General features: G+C 48.3%; 2 protein-coding genes across 4 annotated transcripts in view; one reads left to right on the top strand and one right to left on the bottom strand.

Annotated features, from left to right (window-relative positions):
• The window catches only part of dpa (disc proliferation abnormal), a 133,978-nt gene that overhangs the window by 76,502 nt on the left and 36,636 nt on the right, over positions 1 to 20,840 (bottom strand). For all 3 annotated transcript variants that reach the window (XM_070530649.1, XM_070530648.1, XM_070530650.1), the window contains exons 9-10: positions 20,119 to 20,328; positions 5,011 to 5,245 (exon numbers count right to left, since the gene is read on the bottom strand). In XM_070530649.1, coding sequence (XP_070386750.1) covers positions 5,011 to 5,245; positions 20,119 to 20,328 — 445 coding nt within the window. The remainder of the gene's footprint in view (positions 1 to 5,010; positions 5,246 to 20,118; positions 20,329 to 20,840) is intronic.
• Positions 9,821 to 10,852, top strand: LOC139054933 (tigger transposable element-derived protein 6-like). Its single transcript, XM_070532664.1, has one exon. It carries the CDS (start codon positions 9,854 to 9,856, stop codon positions 10,850 to 10,852), a length of 999 nt encoding a protein of 332 aa, XP_070388765.1. The 5' UTR covers positions 9,821 to 9,853.

Genomic DNA, 20,840 nt, shown 5'->3' with positions numbered 1-20,840 from the left:
TGTGTACGAGTTGATGCTTGCTATATACTTCGCCCAACTCTCTCGTCTTGCTTGTCGGCGCGTTCTCCTTGCCTGTGATTTGATATGTTTAAAGTTTTCTAGGTTTTCTGCTGTTGGAGAATCGCGAAATATGGCCCACGCTTTGTTCTGGTTCCTCCGTGCTTGCCTGCATGCATCATTCCACCAGGGAACACGCCGCTTGGAACCCATGCCGCTCGTTTCCGTAATACATTTACAGGCGGCATCCAGTATAAAAGCTGTAAAATACGCAACTGCATCATCTATGGCTATACCAGACATCTCAGTCCACGTCATGTGAGTAAGAGTTTGGTACCGTTCCCAATCGGCTGAGTCAATCTTCCACCGAGGGAGCTGCGGGGGAAGTTGATCTTGTTTCGGAGTGGTTAGGATTATTGGGAAGTGGTCACTCCCATACGGGTTGTTAAGTACATTAAATTTAAAATAGGGTAAAAGCGTCGGCGATAAAATGCTAAGATCTATGGCAGAGTATGACTTGTTGGCTAGGTTAAAATATGTGGGCTCCTTTGTATTCAAGAGGCATGCTCCAGAAGAGAAAAGCATTTGTTCAATGACGCGACCTCGCGCATCACAGCGTGGATCGTCCCACAAACTACTGTGTGCGTTAAAATCACCGAGAATCATATAGGGTTCTGGGAGCTCATCTATTAATGATTCTAAATCGCGTCTGTGAAGCTGATAATGTGGTGGTATGTACAAAGAGCAGATGGTAATTAGTTTATTTAAAAGTATGGCTCGAACGGCCACGGCCTGAAGGGCCGTTTGGAGCTTTAGATGCTGACACGCTACACTTTTGTCAGCAATAATAGCTACACCGCCAGATGCTGTGACAGCATCTTCGCGGTCTCTGCGAAACGTAACGTGCTTTCGGAGAAAGTTTGTGTGTGTAGATTTTAAGTGTGTCTCCTGTAAACACAGCACTTTTGGATTGTGTTTGTGGATGAGTTCTTGAACATCATCAAGGTTTCTAAGGAGACCTCTGATGTTCCATTGAATGATTTGTGTATCCATCTTTAAGGTAAATTGGTGCTGTGTTTACGGAAACGGAGTGGATGCCTTATATTACAGAGCCCTTTCGAGGCCCTGTAATAGGTGTTTTGTTCTTTCTGAAGCGTTCGAGCGATTCTCGACGCTCCTTAGGCGTTTGGTGCGCCTTGGGGTCAGGTGTAGTGTCCATTGCCTCGTGTGAGGCGCCGGACAAGCGCTCTTGCGAGCGAGATGTTTTCAGAGGGAGTCCCGCCTTGGAGGGCAAGACCCCTGCGCCCACCAGCCCGGAGGTCGATGGGGTTCCCTGAGGGATTTGGCTGCGCTGGACGTTGCCAGCGCTGGAAGGGGCCTCGGAGGTTGGGGCAGCCTCGGCTGCACCCACCTTTGGGGTGGATGGTCCCTTCTCCTCGGTTGACGGAGCAGCGCTAGCTGCAACCGCCGCGGGGGCAGATGGCGTAACTGCCGACTCACTGCCTGTGGGTCGGACAGCCGCCGGAGGCCGTTGCGACGCTGCCCCCTTACGCGCCACATCGGCAAAGCTGCTCTTAGACAGGTATGACACCCGCCTACGTGCCTCCTTGAAAGATATATTTTCTTTGACTTTGATTGTCACAATCTCTTTTTCTCTTTTCCAGGACGGGCAGGCGCGCGAGTATGCGGCGTGCTCGCCATCACAGTTGACACAATGTGGAGTCTTCTGGCATGTTTCGGAGGAATGTTCAGTGTCACTACACTTGGCACATGTCAGCCGGCCTCGACAGTTCTGTGAACTGTGGCCGAACCTTTGGCACTTAAAGCATCTGAGAGGATTTGGCACGTATGGCCTAACACGAAGTTTGATATAACCGGCCTCGATGGACTCGGGGAGGACACTTGAACCGAACGTGAGTATCAGGTGTTTCGTGTTGATCTCTTTACCGTCTCGCCTGATCTTAATTCGCTTAACATTTATTACATTCTGTTCACTGAAGCCCTCCAAGAGTTCAGCTTCAGTGAGCTCTAGCATGTCATCGTCCGAGACAACGCCTCGGGTAGTGTTCATGGTACGGTGCGGGGATACTGTTATTTGGGTCTCCCCAAATGAGACAAGTTTCGGCAGTTTCTCGTACTGCTTCTTATCGTGGAGCTCCAAAAGAAGATCACCACTTGTCATTCTCGATGCCTTATATCCTGTTCCAAAAACTTCAGTTAAAGACTTCGAAACAAGGAACGGTGAAATGTTGCGCACTAGTTTGTCTGGGTTTTCCGAGTGAATAACATGGTATCTAGGATAGTTCTGGACTTGTTGTCCGAAAAATTGAAAAACTTCTTCGGTGCGCCCTCGTTTATGAGGGCGATCAGGTAGTTTAGGAAAAGCATGTTCCATAAGTAATATTGGGTTTTCGGCCGCGATGCCGACCACCCACCATGGAGCCCAACAGGGGGACGTGACAGGAGTTCCTGCTAGAGAAACCCTGCCAACGCCAGCCGTACATCGCTGCTATAACCAAATACAGCATAACCAAGGCTGGCTAGCTACACAAGGTTAACCCTTGCCGCCGGGAAACTAGGAAGTGAGGAGAAGTGATGAGAAGACAGGAAAGATGAAAAAGGCGAGAGAGAAAGACGAAGATTGGAGAGGAGGACAGGAAAAGGCGACTGCCGGTTTCCCCCGGGTGGGTCAGTCCGGGGGTGCCGTCTATGTGAAGCAGAGGCCAAAGGGGTGTGTTGCCTCCGCCGGGGGGCCTTAAAGGTCCAAACACCCAGAATTGGCTCAACCCCCAGGATCCCCTTTTCCCCAGACACGGCTAAGCCGCGCACGGCTACACGCGGGAGGGTCCAACCCTCATGTGCTCGGGTCCGTGGTGTCGCAACACACCAAACGCCTGCTTGCGCAGACGCCCCTGCGGGGGTTTTTATAGGTTTATGTCTGTTTAAAAAACTGGTTAAAACTTTCAGATTATTGAATTGAATTCTGGGGTTTTAAGTCCCAAAACCATGATTTGATTATGAGGCACGCCGTAGTGGTGGACTCCAGATTAATTTTGACCACCAGGGGATCTTTAACATGCCCCCCAATGCACTGGACATGCATTTTTAGATTTCGCCCCCATCGAAATGCAGCCGTCGCGGCCTCAGATTATTCAGTACTACCGTATATTCTTAAGGGCCGAACTGGTGTAGAGGCAGCAGTCCTGAAGTTGAGCCTAAATATTGCAGAAAAAAATATGTGCATGGGCCATACCTCCTTTCACCCATGCGCACACCTCAACGGGTATGCAGTACCTATGCGGTACACGGATACATATTGGTTTACTCTTTGGTTCTAAACATAGTTGATTATCTCAGGAAGTTTGTTGACTTCACCAGTGCCATCATAAAATTTGTTCAGCGGCACCCCATCGCATTTTCCGACCACAATGTCTTTAATAGATAGCTGTGCACTGCTGTGTGCACACATAGTGCACATGAAACTTTCAGTGTTTAACGCATAAATGTCACTCCCATGCTACTATAAAGTATGTGGGTGTTTGGCTGCAACATTCCATTCACATTTCACATAAAGACTTACCGCAGAACCTCATGGCAGTGTCACCACTGAGCCTGCATATGAGGAAGACTTCACCTTTTAGCAGCACTATGTCCGCTTGGAACATGGGGACCTACTGCACAGTGTATCAGTCTCTTCCTCAGTTGCTTCTGCAGTCGTTAACTAAGCACTGGTAAAATTCCTATCCGGGCGCTGTGTATGCATTTGGGAAACGTATGCATGCTACATAGGATGTAGTCCACAGGCTCTGCAGTTTGTGTGCATTGTACGCAGTATGTGCGCATTGTTTGTGCAGTTACCTTTCAGTGCTCTTGCACCAGCTGAAACATGTGGGCGCTACTGACTGCAATGCTCCGTTCATATTTTGCGTGAAAGCTCTTGTAGTTTACTCATAAGGCAACCTTACATGTCGCGCATTAAAGTTTAAGTCTGAGTCCAAGGTTGCCTTCATGTTACCAGCTCACTTGCAGTGAACCACAACCTAGCTCCATGGCCACATGTCAGCGACAATGAATGACATCGCAAAAAAGAGCTAAAATAAAACCTTCCCAAAGCTGTCGCACACAAAAGCAGGCACATCAGTTGATTAAAGCAGTTAAACTTTATTTACCTTTACTCAGTGCATGGGTCGCACCTAAGAAATTCTAGAACAATTTTTATGAATAAAGAAAAGTGGCCCTTGCATGAGAATATACGATAATTAGAGAAGGGGAGATGCTCCATTACACTGCTTGTGCCTTGTGCTGATTATTTGGCACCTTGTGGTTCTGTTAGAAGCATGGCAAGGACACAGCACTGTTGGAGTCCTCGTGTCTCATCAAACTGCCAGCAGGTTTGGATAGAGAGGGGAATCCTTTTCTTGGGCAGTGCACGGGAATCATAAGCACTATCAGCGCCATCGGTAGTGTCACATGACATCCCTATGCCCAAGCCTCTTTGGTCACCAGCAAGCGACGAATGCAGAAGGCTTTGTCGTTAACTTGTTTTTCCGCACATGGTTAATCAACCACACTTTTGCCGTGGCATTTGCCATGGACACACGTACTCCAGCTGGTAAGTCTGAAGGCCCTCTTTACCCAGCGTAACTTCAATGGGATTCTCAGTGATGTAAACTATAGCTAGCTGGCCTGCTTGAAATGTTAGTTGCAATCGTAATAAAAGTTTTCGAAAGTTCATGCATGGTTGTCATCCATTGTTTCCTTCAGCTTGTGTGGAACCGCAGTTGATGGACAGGCATGCCCTAAGCGTGGTGCACGGTGTGCCAAGGCGTAGTGCTGTTGGCATCCCCACTTATCCCCTACAGCAATTACAAAGGTTCACTAAAGTTCACTAAAAAATTCGCACAAAAGCTACTTGTGTCACACGAAACCTACAACTGTCAAGTGTCACATGCAAGGCACACATGCTTACTTGAATCTAAAGAGGCAAACTCCGCATACGAATGGCAAACTGACCTTCTGGGTTGAGTGCTCTCATGCTCTGAGTCTTCTCAGAGTTGAATGGCCGAACTTGAATCTGATGTGGTAATTGGGCATCAGGGTACTTTTCAAAAAACACTTCATTGGCAGCCATATCAAATGTGGGAATCACTTCCTGGGGATAGCACTTGAGCTGTCTGTACAAATCAGCATCGAAGTTGGCCACATGCTGACAGTTTACATTTAGAAATGGCTCCTCCAGCATGTATAACTGTTGGAAAGGAGAAAAGAGAAGAAAAAAAATTACAGAACTCCTGATGACTGTCGATGGTAATGTGATTAGCATTCGAGCAGTGTAATTTATCTGATACACCATCTTCTGAAGTCATGTTTATTTAACATGTGTAGTGGTTGTTCTGAGACTTTCATTTGTTTGGCTATATGCAACATACACCGATAGCTTCCCACTTTGCTGTGGCTCTCACTTGCCGAGGTTGCCGATTAGTATGGTGGAATTATGAGCGTATGACGCCAACACAATGACGACAGTGGAATGACATCAATACAGTGAAACCTCGTTCAACTGTAGTTGGCCAGAGCTCGGAGAAAATATGTACTAAACGGTAGTACTGTTTAACCAAAATAGCATCAGATCGCCCACTTACCTGTAGAAAACGGAACACGGAACTCAGATAGACTGCGATGAATGAAGAAAAAGACATGCAGTATTTATTCACTTCATGCGAAAAAAGTGTTATTTTCATTTGATGCCGCGGTGGCCTAGCACTACGACAGCGGCCTCAAACTTACTGAAGCTGCGTGCCAGTTTTCCAGCCAGCCCCCTTTTCTCGGTAAACACTCGCATGGCAGATTCCTCGTCGGCGTTATACATTCTCCGTGCAAGCGCGCGGTATTGCTGCAGAAGTCCCGGGGCGCCTCTTTCATTGCCGGGTGCTGTTCTCGTTGCGACGATTGCATTCATGAGGCTGACGTAACATGCAGCTTCTGCCACTGTCGGGCCTGAATCGCCCGTGCTGTCGCCTTCCGTGTGGTCCTCATCACTGTCGCTAGCCGACACTTCAGCAACAGCAGAGGCAACGATCGTGAAAAGTCGAAGCTCGTAGTCGACATCTCTGCACAGTCGCAGCAGCGCTGCCGAGCAACTTCGCATTCCAAATGTCACACGCCGTAGTCAACAGCAGATCCCTGTTGTGTGCCAGCACCGACTTCTTCGTGTTGCGTTCTATAGCAGGAACGATGTCCAATTTTTCTTCTATGCTTAGCACCCGGCGTCTTTTTTATCCAAGCTTCGGCATGACGCGAGTCCTCGCTTGCTTGATGCTACAACGCTCTCTCATAGAAGAACGCTCTCTGGCATGGCGCCGAAATGATGTTCATGTGGCTTCACGCACAAATGCACAGGGTGCTTGGAGGCCGTTGTTCTGATCTGTGAGGCTTGTTCTGCCGCCTGATGGAGACGACGCACCACCGTGTTTACGCGACGAAAAGTGCAAACGCTACGTTTTAGCTGATACGTACACAATAAGCTGGTACGGTTTATGCGGATACAAAACACATTAAGTTCGATGGCTGCTAAGTTGGGGATTTGACTTTACTACTTTTAACACGAAACTACTGTTTAAACGGGTAAAGTTTAACAAGGTTTTACTGTGGAACGACAAAGGCGACATGACGAAGATGGCATGAGGACTTTGAGATGTCGATTTATAAATGACAACAATGGTATAATGCTAAGAGCGCAACGACGATATGAGGGCAGTGAGGTGATGACGAGTATATGACAACGGTGGTTCGATAACAGTATGACAATAACCGGATGACGAAGCTAGAATGAATGGCAGAACCAACCTGACAACAATGGTATGACAATGGATGCATGATAGCGACTCTGATAAGAACGTAATGAAGACGGCATGGCAAGGGCAGCATAAGCAGAATTGAGTGATGAGAGCAGGATTACGATAGAGTGATGAACAAGGTATGACAGTGATGGATTGATGAAAATGGTATGGCATTACTGAAGTGATGACGATAGTAAAACAACCGCATGACGACAATGGTATAACGACGGTACAGTCGAACCCCGCTACAACGAACGCCGCTTCAACGAATAATTCTCAGTTCCCCGTCAGCTGCCCATAGGAGTCAACGCATAAATATCCTCACCACAACGAACACTTTTTCTTATGCCTTCCGCTTTAACGAAATCTGACGAAGTAATTCCAGGCTTGAAACTTAATTTGCCGCGCAGGAAACGTAATTTCGAACATTTTGCACATAAAAAAGCGTCTGCAAAGTTATCATCGCGTGTTGGCACCACAAGCACGGCCGCTCAATGGAACGCACTTGGTGCGGCCCGTCGCGTCGGCCGAGAGAGGCATGACGCGCCTAGTTCCCATCGCCACCGCCGCAGCGCCACTGCTCCGGGACAGTTGCGGGGAGAGAGCTGTGCTCCGCCCGCCGCGGCCGCGCGGTCAGCGCTTGATTTGTTCCGATAAAGAGCTGTGTAGCGGTGTTTCACAAAATATGAATGGTAATGTCAACTGGCCATTTGCTACTGATAGCAGTACGTCAGCATCGCTGCAGTTGTCAGCGACAGTTTGTGTCGGAACTCTAATAAATCTGGTCCACAATTAGAGCCGATGATTAACGCTGTTTTACGTTTCTGGATATGCAGAAATGTACTGCATTATAGTTCAGCCGGTTCACGGGTATATGCGGGAAATATTTTGCACATGGGCACTACTAGCATAGATCAATGGTCGGAAAGAAAACAATAAAGCCAGAAGTCAGTAGGTTCAGTCCAGTTTTTCTTTTCATTTCAAAGTTCATGTACACAGAATCTTAAAGCGTTACAGGCGTAGAACTTTCCTCGAGAGAGGTTTATGTGTAAGCAAAATTTCTTTCCACTGTCGAATTCAGGTTGCTAGCCCAGTTCGTCAACAATGGTCTTATGAGCTTGCTCAAAAACACTCTGCAGAGGTCCTCAGCGTGGTTGAGATCCTCTTTTTCACAAGTCAGCGCCGGAGGTTGTGTGAAATGAGGAAGTAGTGCTGACATCAAGGTGTTGCATAGCCTGCTGGTTCGTCTCAGGTCTGAGCACTTCATGACTTTGGTGACGAAGGTGCATACTAGCTTACACAGGCCAACTGCTTCTATTGTTGGGTACCTTAGCCATCCATCTTCAACGTTGCGGATAAATCTATAAATTGCTGCAGCTGGCCTCGCTGCTTGAAAAAGGAGTTTGCAGGAATTACAAGCCACCAGAAGACGAGCACATTTAGCTTGAAAAACAGTACTAAAATAACATAATGTAATATATTCGTAATGAAATCGACCACAGACATATTTCAGTATATGTGTGTGTGTGTGTGTGTGTGAGTGTGTGTGTGTGTGTGTGAACTAGTCGCTTAAATGAAGGACGAAAGAATGCACGCCTAATCAAATTTTTAAACTTGTAACACAACTGTACCTTTTCCTCACATGCGCGTGCAACGTAGCCGGCCAGGTGTGCAATTGGTGCTAACTCTGTATCAGCTACTAGCTCACTCCGCATAGTGATGAATTCAAGCTCACTCGAGAGCTCACTGGCTGCAGATGAGATGGCAGCTGGCAAGACAAGTTTCACCATCCTGAATGGGAAGTTTAACGGCTGTTTTCGCCAACCATGGCGAAACCATGTTCTTCAACCATGCTGCCCGCCGTTGAGGATCGCACGGAAATTCATAATGTCGGATCTTTCCTTGCGTTGGTGCTGCACAGCGGCACACAGCAGTTGCGTGGCATGGTACCGTCTGTGCTAGCATCTGTTCACACCGTACACGATCACACACGTGCGCAGATCCAGTAGGGCAGTCGTATATCATAAAGAAACCCGCTGTGTCGCGTGAGACCCACTGGCTCTGCGGTGCTCGGGCGCTCTTCCTCCTGCAAAGCATCCCGGAGCAGTGGCGCCCCGACGGCGGAAACTGTAAACTCTCGCATCACGCCCTCGCCCAGTAAAACCGGTGCGACGCGACGGGCCGCACCAAGTGCGTTTCCATTGAGCGGCCGTGCCACAAGAAACTGCCGTTGATGACCGAGCATGGTGGCCGCCATTGCTCGATGGCGACAGCGATGAGACTGGCCTACCTTTGGGATTGGCTTGAAACTTTTTAGCCGCAGACAATCCAAAGCCGACGCTCAGTCGTCTCGTCAGTCCATGCTGCATCTCAGCGCCGTTGGTGTGTAATTATAGTGCTAGTGCAATTGGCAGTTCGTGTTGTGCACGTGTTGCGGTGTTCGATTTGATCAGAGAAGCTGTTCTGTTTTAGCGTGCTTTCCGACATGGCACCGCCATGTCAAAAGTTTTTATCCCTGGAGGATAAAGCACGGATCCTGGCCGAAGTCGCAAGTGGAGAGAAGAAAGGCGACGTTGCGAAGAAGTTTGGGATTTCTCCCAGTTCGCTGTCCACCATCTTGAAGTCAAAAGAAGCAATAGCGCAAGCTCTTGCTTTTTGGCACATCAGCCAAGCGGAAGAAGCCGACGCCGTCGGCACACGAAGACCTCGACAAGGCCATGTACACGTGGTTTGTCGAGACGAGGGCGAAAAACATACCCATCAGTGGAAACGCCGTGCAGCAGAAGGCCCTGAATTACGCTTGCCTGCTGGGAATTGACGATTTCATGGCGAGCACAGGCTGGCTCAGCAGATTCAAGGCCCGCCATGACATTGTCGGCAAGACGCTCTCTGGCGAGTCGGCATCGGCAGACACAGGCAGCGCATCCGCCCGGATCTCTACAAACGTTTCGGCGTTGTTGAAAGACTATGCCAAGTGTGACATATACAACGCTGACGAGACAGGCCTGTTTTACGAGATGCTGCCGTCAAAAACCCTTGAAATGAAAGGTCAGCGTTGCCACGGTGGGAAACACAGTAAGAAGCGCGTGACCGTGCTGCTGTGCGCCAACGCGGACAGATCCGACAAGCGCCCACCGCTAGTCACTGGGAAGAGTGCGAGGCCCCGTTGCTTTAAAGGTAACAGGAGCCTTCCCGTAAAATATGTCGCCAACAGCTGCTCCTGGATGACGCGGGCCATTTTCTCCGAGTGGGTCTGGTCATTTGACTGCGACATGAGGAGGCAGGGCCGGCGGGTGTGCTTATTGCTGGACAATTGCTCCGCCCATCATATCCTGGATGTGGAGCTCACAACTGTGGAGCTGAAGTACTTTCCGCCAAACTGCACTTCGATCATACAGCCATGTGACCAAGGTGTCATTAGAAGTCTGAAGTGCGCCTACCGCCAGCGAGTGATGCAGCGTCTCCTATTGAATGTGGAGACTGGTCGCGACACAAAGTTAGACCTGTACATGGCGCTGCAGATGATGGCTGCTGTGTGGGCTGCAACTGGACGGCCAGTTATCGCGAACTGCTTCACGCACGCTGGCTTCAAGCTCAGAGACCCAGACATCGACTCCGCTGAGGATGCTGCTGACTGCAACGGAGCAGTGCAACCGCCAGCAGACGTAATTGCGTCCTGGGCGGCCCTTCAAGGTGCCGAAAGTGTGCCATCCAGTGTCGAGCTGGACGACTTCATCGACGCTGACGTCAATGTGATCGCCCGTGAAGAATTGAGCGATGAGGACATCATAAAAAGTGTCCGCGACGACGGGGTGAAGTCGGATGACGACGAAGTGCCAGACCTGCATCCACCGGCCACATCTCGCGTACAGGATGCGTTCAATGTCATCAGAAACAGCGTGGCTGTGCATGATGATGACGTCGCGATGCAGCTACTCGCCGAATGCGAAAATTGCGTCATGATGCTCCTAGGAAAAAAAGGGAAGCAGTCCACACTGCTTGATTTCTGGAAATAAAAGTTTGTTTGTGGTTTACCAGTTCAGGTTAGCCATATTTTTGTGAATTTCACAACAATAAAATTTTCGCTTCTACGAATTTTTTTTCGTGCACCGTCAATTTTGTTGTAGCGGGACTCGACTGTATCACAATATATGTATGACTGTAGCATGACGATGGCATGACAACGGCATGAGGACAATAGCATATCGGCGAGCGTATGATGACAATGGCATGACGACTGTATCACGAAGCCTGCATGACGATGATGCCATGACAACGAAAGCATGACTACAATGGTCTGACAATGGATGCATGAGAGCGTCTCTCTGATGATGATGGCATGAGAACGTTGGCTAATCAAGATTTAATGATGACAGTATGATTACAATAGAATGACGATGAAAGATGGATGTCGATGGAACAGCAAAGGATCAGATCAGATGATGATGATCAGATCAGATGATCAGATCAATCAGATGATGTTACTGGCGTTCCAACGGCAGTGTCACAATGATGGCATGGCAACAATGGTATGCTGAAGACTAACGACAAAGATGTGACGACGACAGTGTGACGAAAGTTAGATGAAGAAGTACGGATTATGACAATGAAATGACCATCACGGCATCACGATGGCAGAGTGGCAATGAATGCACGACTGTACAATGACAGTGTCATGACAATGACGGCATGATGAGATCACGAGATCAAGCATACACCTAGTGTCCCAAGCTATTACACAACTTAAGCCATTGGGTTGAAGTATGCGTAACGATGACATCATAACGAGTCAAACCACGAAGCTGGAATGACAACGACTGAATGACCATGATGGCATCACGACGGTGGTGTGACAACGAATGCGTGACAACAACAGCACGACGCAAATCGGATGACAAAGATGCAATGATAACGATGGCAACACAATAATGAGCACATACCCAGTGGCTCAAGCTACCGTAAAAACCGGAATATAGGTCGAACCTTTTTTTCAAAAAACCATCGCGAAAAGTCGACCCTCGACATATACCGGACATTGGCGGAAAAACTACGGAAGTCTTGCAACAATGGGCGAATGAAGTAAACAGCCGCTGTAGGGGTTGGGGGACGGACTTCGGGATGAAAACCCAAACTTGGGAGTATTTATTCTACATTATTTACAAGGAGGTGAGCGTCAATTAACAGTCGTACTGTCATTACGGGCCGGCAGCAACTCGGACGCTGCGGCCCGCGGCAAGAAGTTCGAGAGAGGTGAATCAGGGAATCAAGGAATGTCCCAGCATGCTCAGGTCTCTCTGGAAGGCTTCTTATAAACCCTTCGAGCACTGTAAGTCACGTCATGTTTGACCAATGGGAGAGTCCGCTCCGATGACGCCACTTTCAGCCAATGGTAGGCGCCCGTGTCGCGGTGTCACACCTGGCGGCTCTCTGTGGTCTTGCCTCGCAGACTGGCAATGCACTTCTAACGAGGAGAAGGGGAGGGCTGCTCATGCTCCATTGTCGGAGGCCCACCTGCTAATCCCGGCGGCGCACGAACTTGTTGGCACGTGAACTTGTTGCCTTAAACTTGTTTGCTCGGCCGCTCCTCTGGAATGTGCTTTCCTGCTTCGGCATTCCTCAATTAGCTGTGCTGCGACTCGAAGTGGTTTGGGGAACTCGAAGTAATCGCAGGAAACAGCTCCATATCTAACACCGCCATCGCCATCAGCAGCAGCGCGGCATGGCGACATTGTGGCACCGGCACTTTGCGTTTCCACTGCCGCAAAGTTATATTAATTAAAGGCTGCATTTTCATTTTGTTTCAAAATGAGCGGAAACCGACGTCAATTCACCGTCGCCTTCAAGAAAAAGGCGATTGAGTACGCGGAAGCCCATGGCAACCTGGCAGCACAGCGCGAACTTGGAGTATCTGAAAAGAGCATTCGGTAGTGGCGGAGGCAAAAGCAACGTATTACAACTTGCAGCAACCAAAAGAAAACGTCATTTCGTGGCCGGATCGCAGCGGACTGCAGAACTGTAAGGAAAGGTTGCGGAGTCCGTCCGAGAGCTGCGTGTAAGATCGCTGCCTGTTGTCAAATGCATTCGTTTGAAAGCGGTAGAGATCGCACGCGCCTATGGACTGGGCAGCGAGAAGCACTCGTCGTCCGACTCTGATCAAAGGTGTTGCTCTGATTCGGAGTAGCGCTTGCAGACTTCAAGCCCTTCTGTGTACTGTACACCCGACGAATTTTTAACAGTATCGCACGACCGTCGACTTGCGTGTTTGTCAACACCTTATCACGGCACGGAGCGGCGAAATAGCGAATGCGCGTATCTCGTTTGTTTCGCTGCTCAGCACCGTTAATACGGTGTTGACAAGCACGCGGGTCAATGGTCGCACGATACCGCTAAAAGTTTGGCCAAGTGCACATGCGAGCAGCATTTAAATAAATACTGTCACCATTGTGCGACCCGCTGAGTCGCATTTGTTTCTAGGTAAGGGTGTCATGTCTTTCGGTACTTTTGCCACTGAAAAAGATTTTTTTCATTTTTAGAATTCGTTAGTTGGGGGATCGACCTATATTCCGGTCCGACCGATAGTCCGGTTTTTAAGGTATTATAGTATAACTTGGGCTACTGGCTCAGGTTAGAAGGCGTGATGATAACGGCATAATGAGAGTCGGATCACTTAACTGGATTTACGATGAAACGACCTCAACGACATCAAGACCACGAGCACGGCCACTAATGGGCAAGCTATTAGATAACTTGGGCCACCAGAGTGGAGTACAAGGCATGAGGATGACAGTATGACGAGAGTTTGATCACAAAGGTGGAATGACCACAGCTGAACGACCACGACGGCATCAAAAACAGCGGTGTGGCAATGCATGACGAGTCGGGCGACAACGATGCAACAACCACGATGGCATCACGACCATAAGCACACACCTAGTGGCACAAGCAATTGTACAATTTGGGCCACTGCATCAGGTAAGAGGGTGTGACAATGATGGAATGACCACGATGGCATCATGATTACGACACATAGTGTTTACTCTAACGCGCAGTTTTTTTCACAAAAACCGATCCAAAAATATTGTGCCCATTAGAATCAAGTACGAGACTAAATCTGCGTTACCACATTGCCAACAGCAATTCAATATAGCCACCTCGTACGTGCTTTGAGCCTAGCTGCCGTAGCTTCCTCCATGTGCTGTAGTATGTGTGCTTAGGTTAGTCCACCCTATAGAGTGAGAAACTCTACGAGTCCACCATCTGTCTTCCCCATTTTCTGCGTCTGCTCTATCAGCATGGAAGTGCCGACTGCAAAGACACCAGCTTTATCATGATGCCGCATTTAAAACGGAAGTGATCACGCCTGCTGAGAGGGGCGAAATTCGGGCAGCAACACGGATGTTCAGAGTTCCGGAAACTTGCATGCGGGACTGGTGCAAACAGAAGGAGAGGTGTTCTACTCCTGCGGCTAGTGCGTATGGTACGACCACTCGGGCCCTACCTTGAAAGCAATCTGTAATGCGGACAGAGTCTACGCGTCTAGGCTGTGTGTCCTCATCACTTAGTTTGCGTTGAAGCGAGAAGCAGAATGAAGTTCAATTTACTCACTCCTGCTAAAGCACTTCCTCACTAGCCTTTTGATAGCGAGTTTCCACGGTCATTGAGTGAGACATGTTCATGTTTGCTTGTGCGCGGATGACACCATGCTTGTTAATTTAGTTAGTAAGCGAATGTTTACAAGTTTATATGGCTGATAAAGCTACTATCCTTACTTCGGATAGCTGTCTACTAATTTCCTACAGTCGAACCCGACTATATCGAATCCGCTTACATCGAATTATTCTATATATCGAACAATTTCTGGACAAGTTATAATTACAATGAGTATATATAGCAAAAATTCCGCTTACATCGAACAAAAATAGCAGCGACTCTCGATATATCGAACATCAAGTGGCGGAAAAATGCCCCCAGAAGTTGGCTTTCCCTCGCGCTGTTGGGGAAACCTGGCGGCAGGACTCCATCCAACCGCTCTCCCTACCGTGACCGCACTGCGGTGAGCGAGCCGTCGACACCTCCCTGCAATAAATGATCCTGGCCCACCCGCAGCGCTTGCTCAGACAGCCAATCAGAGGCTCTTGTGCCCTCATCGTGCAAGATGGCGGAAGTGCAAGTTGTCTCGCTGTTTTTCTGGTTTATTGTGTGTGCGTCTTGTGGGCCTTCTTCCGCACTGTTCCCGGGATGAAGCGGCAGAAGTCGCCTTTCATCGTGAAGCTTGAAATGATGAATCGGGACAAACGTGGTGACAAGTCGGATGTCCCCGCAGCGTGCAAGATTCCAAGGAGCACTCTCAACACAATCTTGAAGAATAAGGGGGAGATTAGGGCTAAAGCGGCCAAACTCGCGACCCAGTGCCCACGGTGCCCGACGCATACGCCCGGCCGTGTACGAGTGGTTCACCCGAAATTGCTTCAGCCGTGCCAGCTTCCGCGTGCTTGGCAATGACTGTAAATTCTGATGAATGCAACGAAGCTGTTGCCAGTGTTGCCGAACTTTGGAGCAAGCTGCCAGAATTTCCGAAAGCTTTTGGCGAATCAACGGTGGACGAGTTCGTGTGCGCAAATGATGGTGTCGCGACCACGGCAGAGCCAGAAAACGAAGACTACATTGCCGACATTGTACCGAGCACAAGTGAAATTGGGCACAATGAGAAAAGCAATGATGGTCCTTTGCCCACGTCCTCCGTAGTGATTGGTGTGCTTGCACTAGTCCGGTGCTTCTGCGCGAATGCAGAAGGTGGCGGCCTTAGCTGCTCCGACTCCTTAAACAATGTGGAGAAGTGCGTGCGTCACAGGCAGCAAAATTTCCCAAGAAGAAGAAAATGCAGGACTATTTCATGCGAAATTAAGCTAATTCCATTAATAAAGTGATCTGAAGCAAGACTGCGAGTCGGCCTAGTTGGAACAAATTCATATTAAAACTTATTGTGCGCAAACAAACAGGGACGAAGAATAGAAGAAACACAAGGACAAGCGCTTTCTAACAACAGTTGTTAGAAAGCGCTCGTCCTTGTGTTTCTTCTATTCTTCATTCCTGTTTGTTTGCGCACAATAAGTTTTAAAATAAAGTGATATTATAAATGGCACGTGCTTTTATGACATCCAGTTATTCAGCAGGCTAATATCGAATTATGCTCTATATCGAACTGATAGGCGTTTTTTTTGCGAGTTCAATATAGCTGGATTCGACTGTATCACAATTGGTGCTTAGCCTCAGCGACTTTATATTCATCGCAACTTTAGTGCACTGAGAGTAAACCTTTGTTCTTCCAAATGAGAAGAAAAGTTGTATTTCTGTATGAAAACATGAGGTGCTGGGTGCATGTTACAATCGATGGCGCATTAGAATAGAGTAAATATGGCAAGCCAATGGGTGCTTTCGTGGACACAAATTTCTCAGTCATAATGGCAATCGAGTGTACTGCGCAAAACAAGGAACAAAATAAAAAGCACAAGAATGTAATGAGGTAATGAGGTCACAGCGTTGTGTCCTCATTACATTATAAGTTTTCTTGTCCCTTGTTTTGCTGAGTGTGCTGACTACCATTATGAATGAACTGTTCCAACTCACCCAAATCAACACTCTTAAAATAAATAGCTATGCTAGCATCAATAATGAGGTGAAAAACTGCAGGACTGACACCATAGAAGCAGTAACTGAAGTCCTTAAAGTGCTCTTGCAGGCTGATAATTACGGTCAGGACAATGGCCAGGAGCCATAAGAACCAGTGGTGTTAATACATGATGCAATTGATAATGCCCTGGTGCATTTTTTTTAATATAAGTGCACCGAAGAATGTTTGAGCAGCTAGCTGAAAACTTGGTTTTTGTGGCATGCCACGTATTTGCAATGCACTGACAACCAACAATTACTCCATAGCTTTAGATAAGAGTGCTCCATGCACTCTGACCTAAATTATACTTTGTATCATATAAAATTAGGTTTAATTGCAAAAGGGATAACCAGTCCAGCAGCAGCGTCACAGCAGCAAGCAGCGCGAGCTCACTCGCAATCATAGTACGGGTTGTTGTCATCGTCTTCAAGCTAGCACCAAACATACGAGGTGTGTCTGATTCATTACATTGGCCCTGGGTGTGAAACGGGGCCATCCTGGGGACTCAGGGAGCAGACAAGATGAGGGTGTCGTAATAGGGCTTCAGGCGGTTAACATGCACTGTCTCGACCCCGACAAAGAAGGTCCGGCGACAGTGTGACGGGTTCAACGATATAGTTCACAGGTGAGGTGGCGTTGATGATACAGTGCAGACCGTGGTACCATGCAAGTAGTTTAAGAGAAAGGCCAGGGGGCTGAGGCGGTATCCAAAGTTGATCAAGGGAACCAGAAGAGAAGGTGGATGCGACCTGATTATTGTCATGTCGGGTCTTGTGACAACCCTTATCCTCGCTAGTCAATGACCGAGTTAGCTGGCAGCAATCTTTAGAGCATCGGGCGACTTCTGAAATTGTAGTGCACTCAGAGGCATCGAGTCAGTAGGGCAGTATCCAGTGGACAAAAAGGTGGTTGCTTGCGTTACGGTGTTATACATGAACGTAACAAACGGGAGTACGGTGCCCTAATTGTTGTGGTCGGACGAGACGTACATCCTCAATATGTGGCCAAGTGTTCGATTGAACCGCTCCGTGAGACCGTTTATTTCAGGGCGGTGTGCGCTCAATTTCTCGTGAATGATGTACTCGTGAAGGAGGGATTGTATTGCTTCTGAAAAGACACAACTCCTATCAATGACTGGTTCTCGTGGAGCACCATGGCGAAAGATGAAGTTATAAAGGCGCAATGTTGCATGCGGTCTCAGCGTAGCATGTCAGGTGATCGATACCTACAATAATCCAGCAGTTTCCACACCCGCTGTATAGAAGCGAGCCATAGAGGTCGCTGCCGATGCGGTCGAACAGGACACCATAGCAGGTGTAGTGCGCCAGCAGGGCACTGTCACGGGGGTCTTGCTTATTCGACAGGCAGTGCAAGACTGAACGTACTGCTGGACAAACTGGTACATTCCATGCCAGTAATATCATTGACACAGCCTTGTGTGGCCACTTTGAGGGTCGGCACGGAAGTATGCGCAGATATCAGAGTGCATGTGATGACGGTTAGCCAGAAGCCATTTCTGACCGTCGAGCATATAGTTGTGGCACTAGAGGGGGTGTTGTCTCGCACGGCAAAGTGGGCTGCATGACGGAGTAGCGTTTGTGTTGAAGGAATGACTGATGGAGCAGCAAGGTAGTCAAGCAGCAGGATAAGCAATAGGTCATTTGTTTCTCAGGGGGCATATCAATGCCGGTCAGTAGTGACGGGTCTGAGGTTGTAGAGGAAATGGAGAGAGAAGCCACATAAGGTGTCATTGGTGAGCGGGAAAGCGGGAGAGGGGAGAGCAGGCGAGGCACCCAACAGCCGAGGCAGCCCGATGGGTCTTTCAAGGAGGAGAGCCAACAAAGGGCGTGACTGATGGTCAGTGATGATTTTGAAAGGATGACCGTAGAGGTAAGGCCGAAACTTGCCCGATGCACAAATGATGGCTAAGCATTTTTTCTCTGTGACAGAGTACAGTCGCCGACCGATTTTCCGGACTCTAAAAATTCGGACATGCCCAATTATTCGGTCAGCTTCGCGGCACCGCCATTCTCCCCATACACCATAATGTATAACAACTGCCGAAAGTTCGGACACCTTGCAACCTCTCATCTGATTTTTCGGACACTCCTTGAGCCAACTCGATCGAGAGCACAATGCACCGACTCTGACGAGCGCATGGTTCGACTTGCTGAACGCCATTTTTGTTTTGAACGGAGCTTCCTTGCTGCCCCACGAAGTGGCGCTACTGGAAATCCCCGCTCATCATCATCGTTTCTACTGGTTCGATAGAGGGGCTCTACAACAGTTCCGGTTTCAGCTTAGTAAGCCATGTCAAGAGAATCCAGCAGCTGATTTGTTTCTTCGCGCATGACGCTGCGAGCAGGCCGCGTTTTTCGTTTGTGCGGCTGATGTCGGCACGGTGATGTTTGCTTTGTGCGCTGTGTCGAGGTTTCGGTGATCCAACGCGACATACGGAAACATCGCGTCAAGTGTCTAATGGCGCCGACAATGCCCGCACAGACTGCGCTGGGGAATGCCGGCAAGCGGGTGCCGGGAGGCCTAAGATTTGTCGCCTTCCGATGTGCTCCCTACTGACGCGGATAATGTTCTGCCGAGACCTGCGCAGTGGTTGCATTGCGACTCCGGACACCGTCTCATTTGTCAGTTTCACAGGTGCCGACACTGCTGTACTGACGTGCGCAGAACTCGACGACGGCGAGATCATTCGTCAAATTTCTGCTGCACCGCTGGACGATGACTCTTGAGTCGGAAGATGACGCACCATGTGCTACGCTGCCGTCGCATGCGGAGCGTGTACAAGCAGTGACTGTGCTTTCAGCCACCTATAGTGATCGTACGACCCTCTCCGAGATCAGGCTTATCTGATTGTGCGTAAACGGAAAAAACGGCGTGCAACGGCGCATTCACGATTTCTTCAAGCCTACTGCCGAGCCCGAATAAGTGCGTGGAAATAAAGGATTTCATTTTTTTTTTCTTAATCTGCTTTTTCGGACACCTGTTTATTCGGACATTTTCGCAGTCCCCGTGAGGTCCGAATAAATGGTCGGCGACTGTAATTCATCTCAGCTTCTTTTTAAGGGTACGGCTCACATAAGCCATGACACATCCTTCATTCGTGGCTTTCCGTTGGGCCAAGACCACACCAAGGCCAACACCACTGGAGCCGGTGAAGAATGGTGAAAAATCAGTGGTGAAGTCAACAACCCACGTAACTTTTCAAAGGCTTCATCGCATGCTGATGACCACCCAGAAATGCCTTTGCTTGTGGTCCGCTTACAACAAGCAAAAGCATTTCCGGGTGGTCATCAGCATGCGATGCTTGCGTCTGCTTCATTACAATTCAATAAGCTCAATAAATTCAGCAAATTCAATAAAGTCTATTTTTACATGTGCTTTTACTTTTTACTGCTGTTTCTTTTATTATTTTCTGTCGTGGATATTTGAGTGCAGCAGGAGCAGTAGATTTCGAGCTTTGTCGCTCACTTCTTTTAAGACAAACTTCTGATGAGACAGAGGGATTCTCATTGTCCTGCTGACTTTGTCTTATTGAGAGGCTACTGCATTTCAGTTTACTTAGATGGGAAAGAAAACAAAGAAAACAAAACCCACCTCTTCAAGTTTTTGCAGGTAGAGGGGTTGCACAGGGTCAACACCCTCCATAAGCTCATCAGTTGCAAGATTAGTTTCTGCAAAGCTGCGCAAGAACTGCTTGAACTTTTCCTTACAGTGGCTGACCACCACATCAGTGCCCCATATGACCAGCTGAGGGCCAGTTCCAGAATCGCTGGTGGCTACTGCACCCGTCTGCTCTCCTGCTTCCTGAAAATGACATACCCATAAAGCCAAAGGTTAGGCACAAACTTATCTGGTCACATAACATCTTGCAGGCATTGACCGAGTTAAGAAATAAGTGATGGTTCACCACCTGCGTGCAGTCCTGTCTCATTTTCTGTGTGCAAATCAATAACAAGCAAAATGAACATGAAAAAAACAGATTGCATGCTAAAATTTCCAGGTAAGATATTTACACTGAGGCATGATCTCATTACTTAAACACACTTACGACAAACTGCTTTGCAATGCAAAAAGTGCTTTCCGTAGACCTTTTTAATGGGAGCTCCCTGGTCCTCGCCATTATGCCCTATGAACTGCTGCGGGTCCACATAAGCACATGCTTTCATAAGCACAAAGAACAGCACTAGCAAGCAGACTATATACCCATGCACATAAGTCTACAGAGGGATGTTCTCTCACACCAATGGAAGAGTCTATAAAAGATTTTTGTAACAAATGTACTTGCCCTGAAATAAACATTGAAGAAGTAAACATGG

This window comes from Dermacentor albipictus, chromosome 1, assembly GCF_038994185.2.
Source record: "Dermacentor albipictus isolate Rhodes 1998 colony chromosome 1, USDA_Dalb.pri_finalv2, whole genome shotgun sequence".
Taxonomy (NCBI): domain Eukaryota; kingdom Metazoa; phylum Arthropoda; class Arachnida; order Ixodida; family Ixodidae; genus Dermacentor; species Dermacentor albipictus.
This window is presented reverse-complemented; position numbering and strand designations above follow the sequence as displayed.

Coding starts and splice junctions, on each gene's coding strand:
- LOC139054933 (XM_070532664.1), top strand. CDS start 9,854: ATGCTGCCGTCAAAAACCCTTGAAATGAAAGGTCAGCGTTGCCACGGT.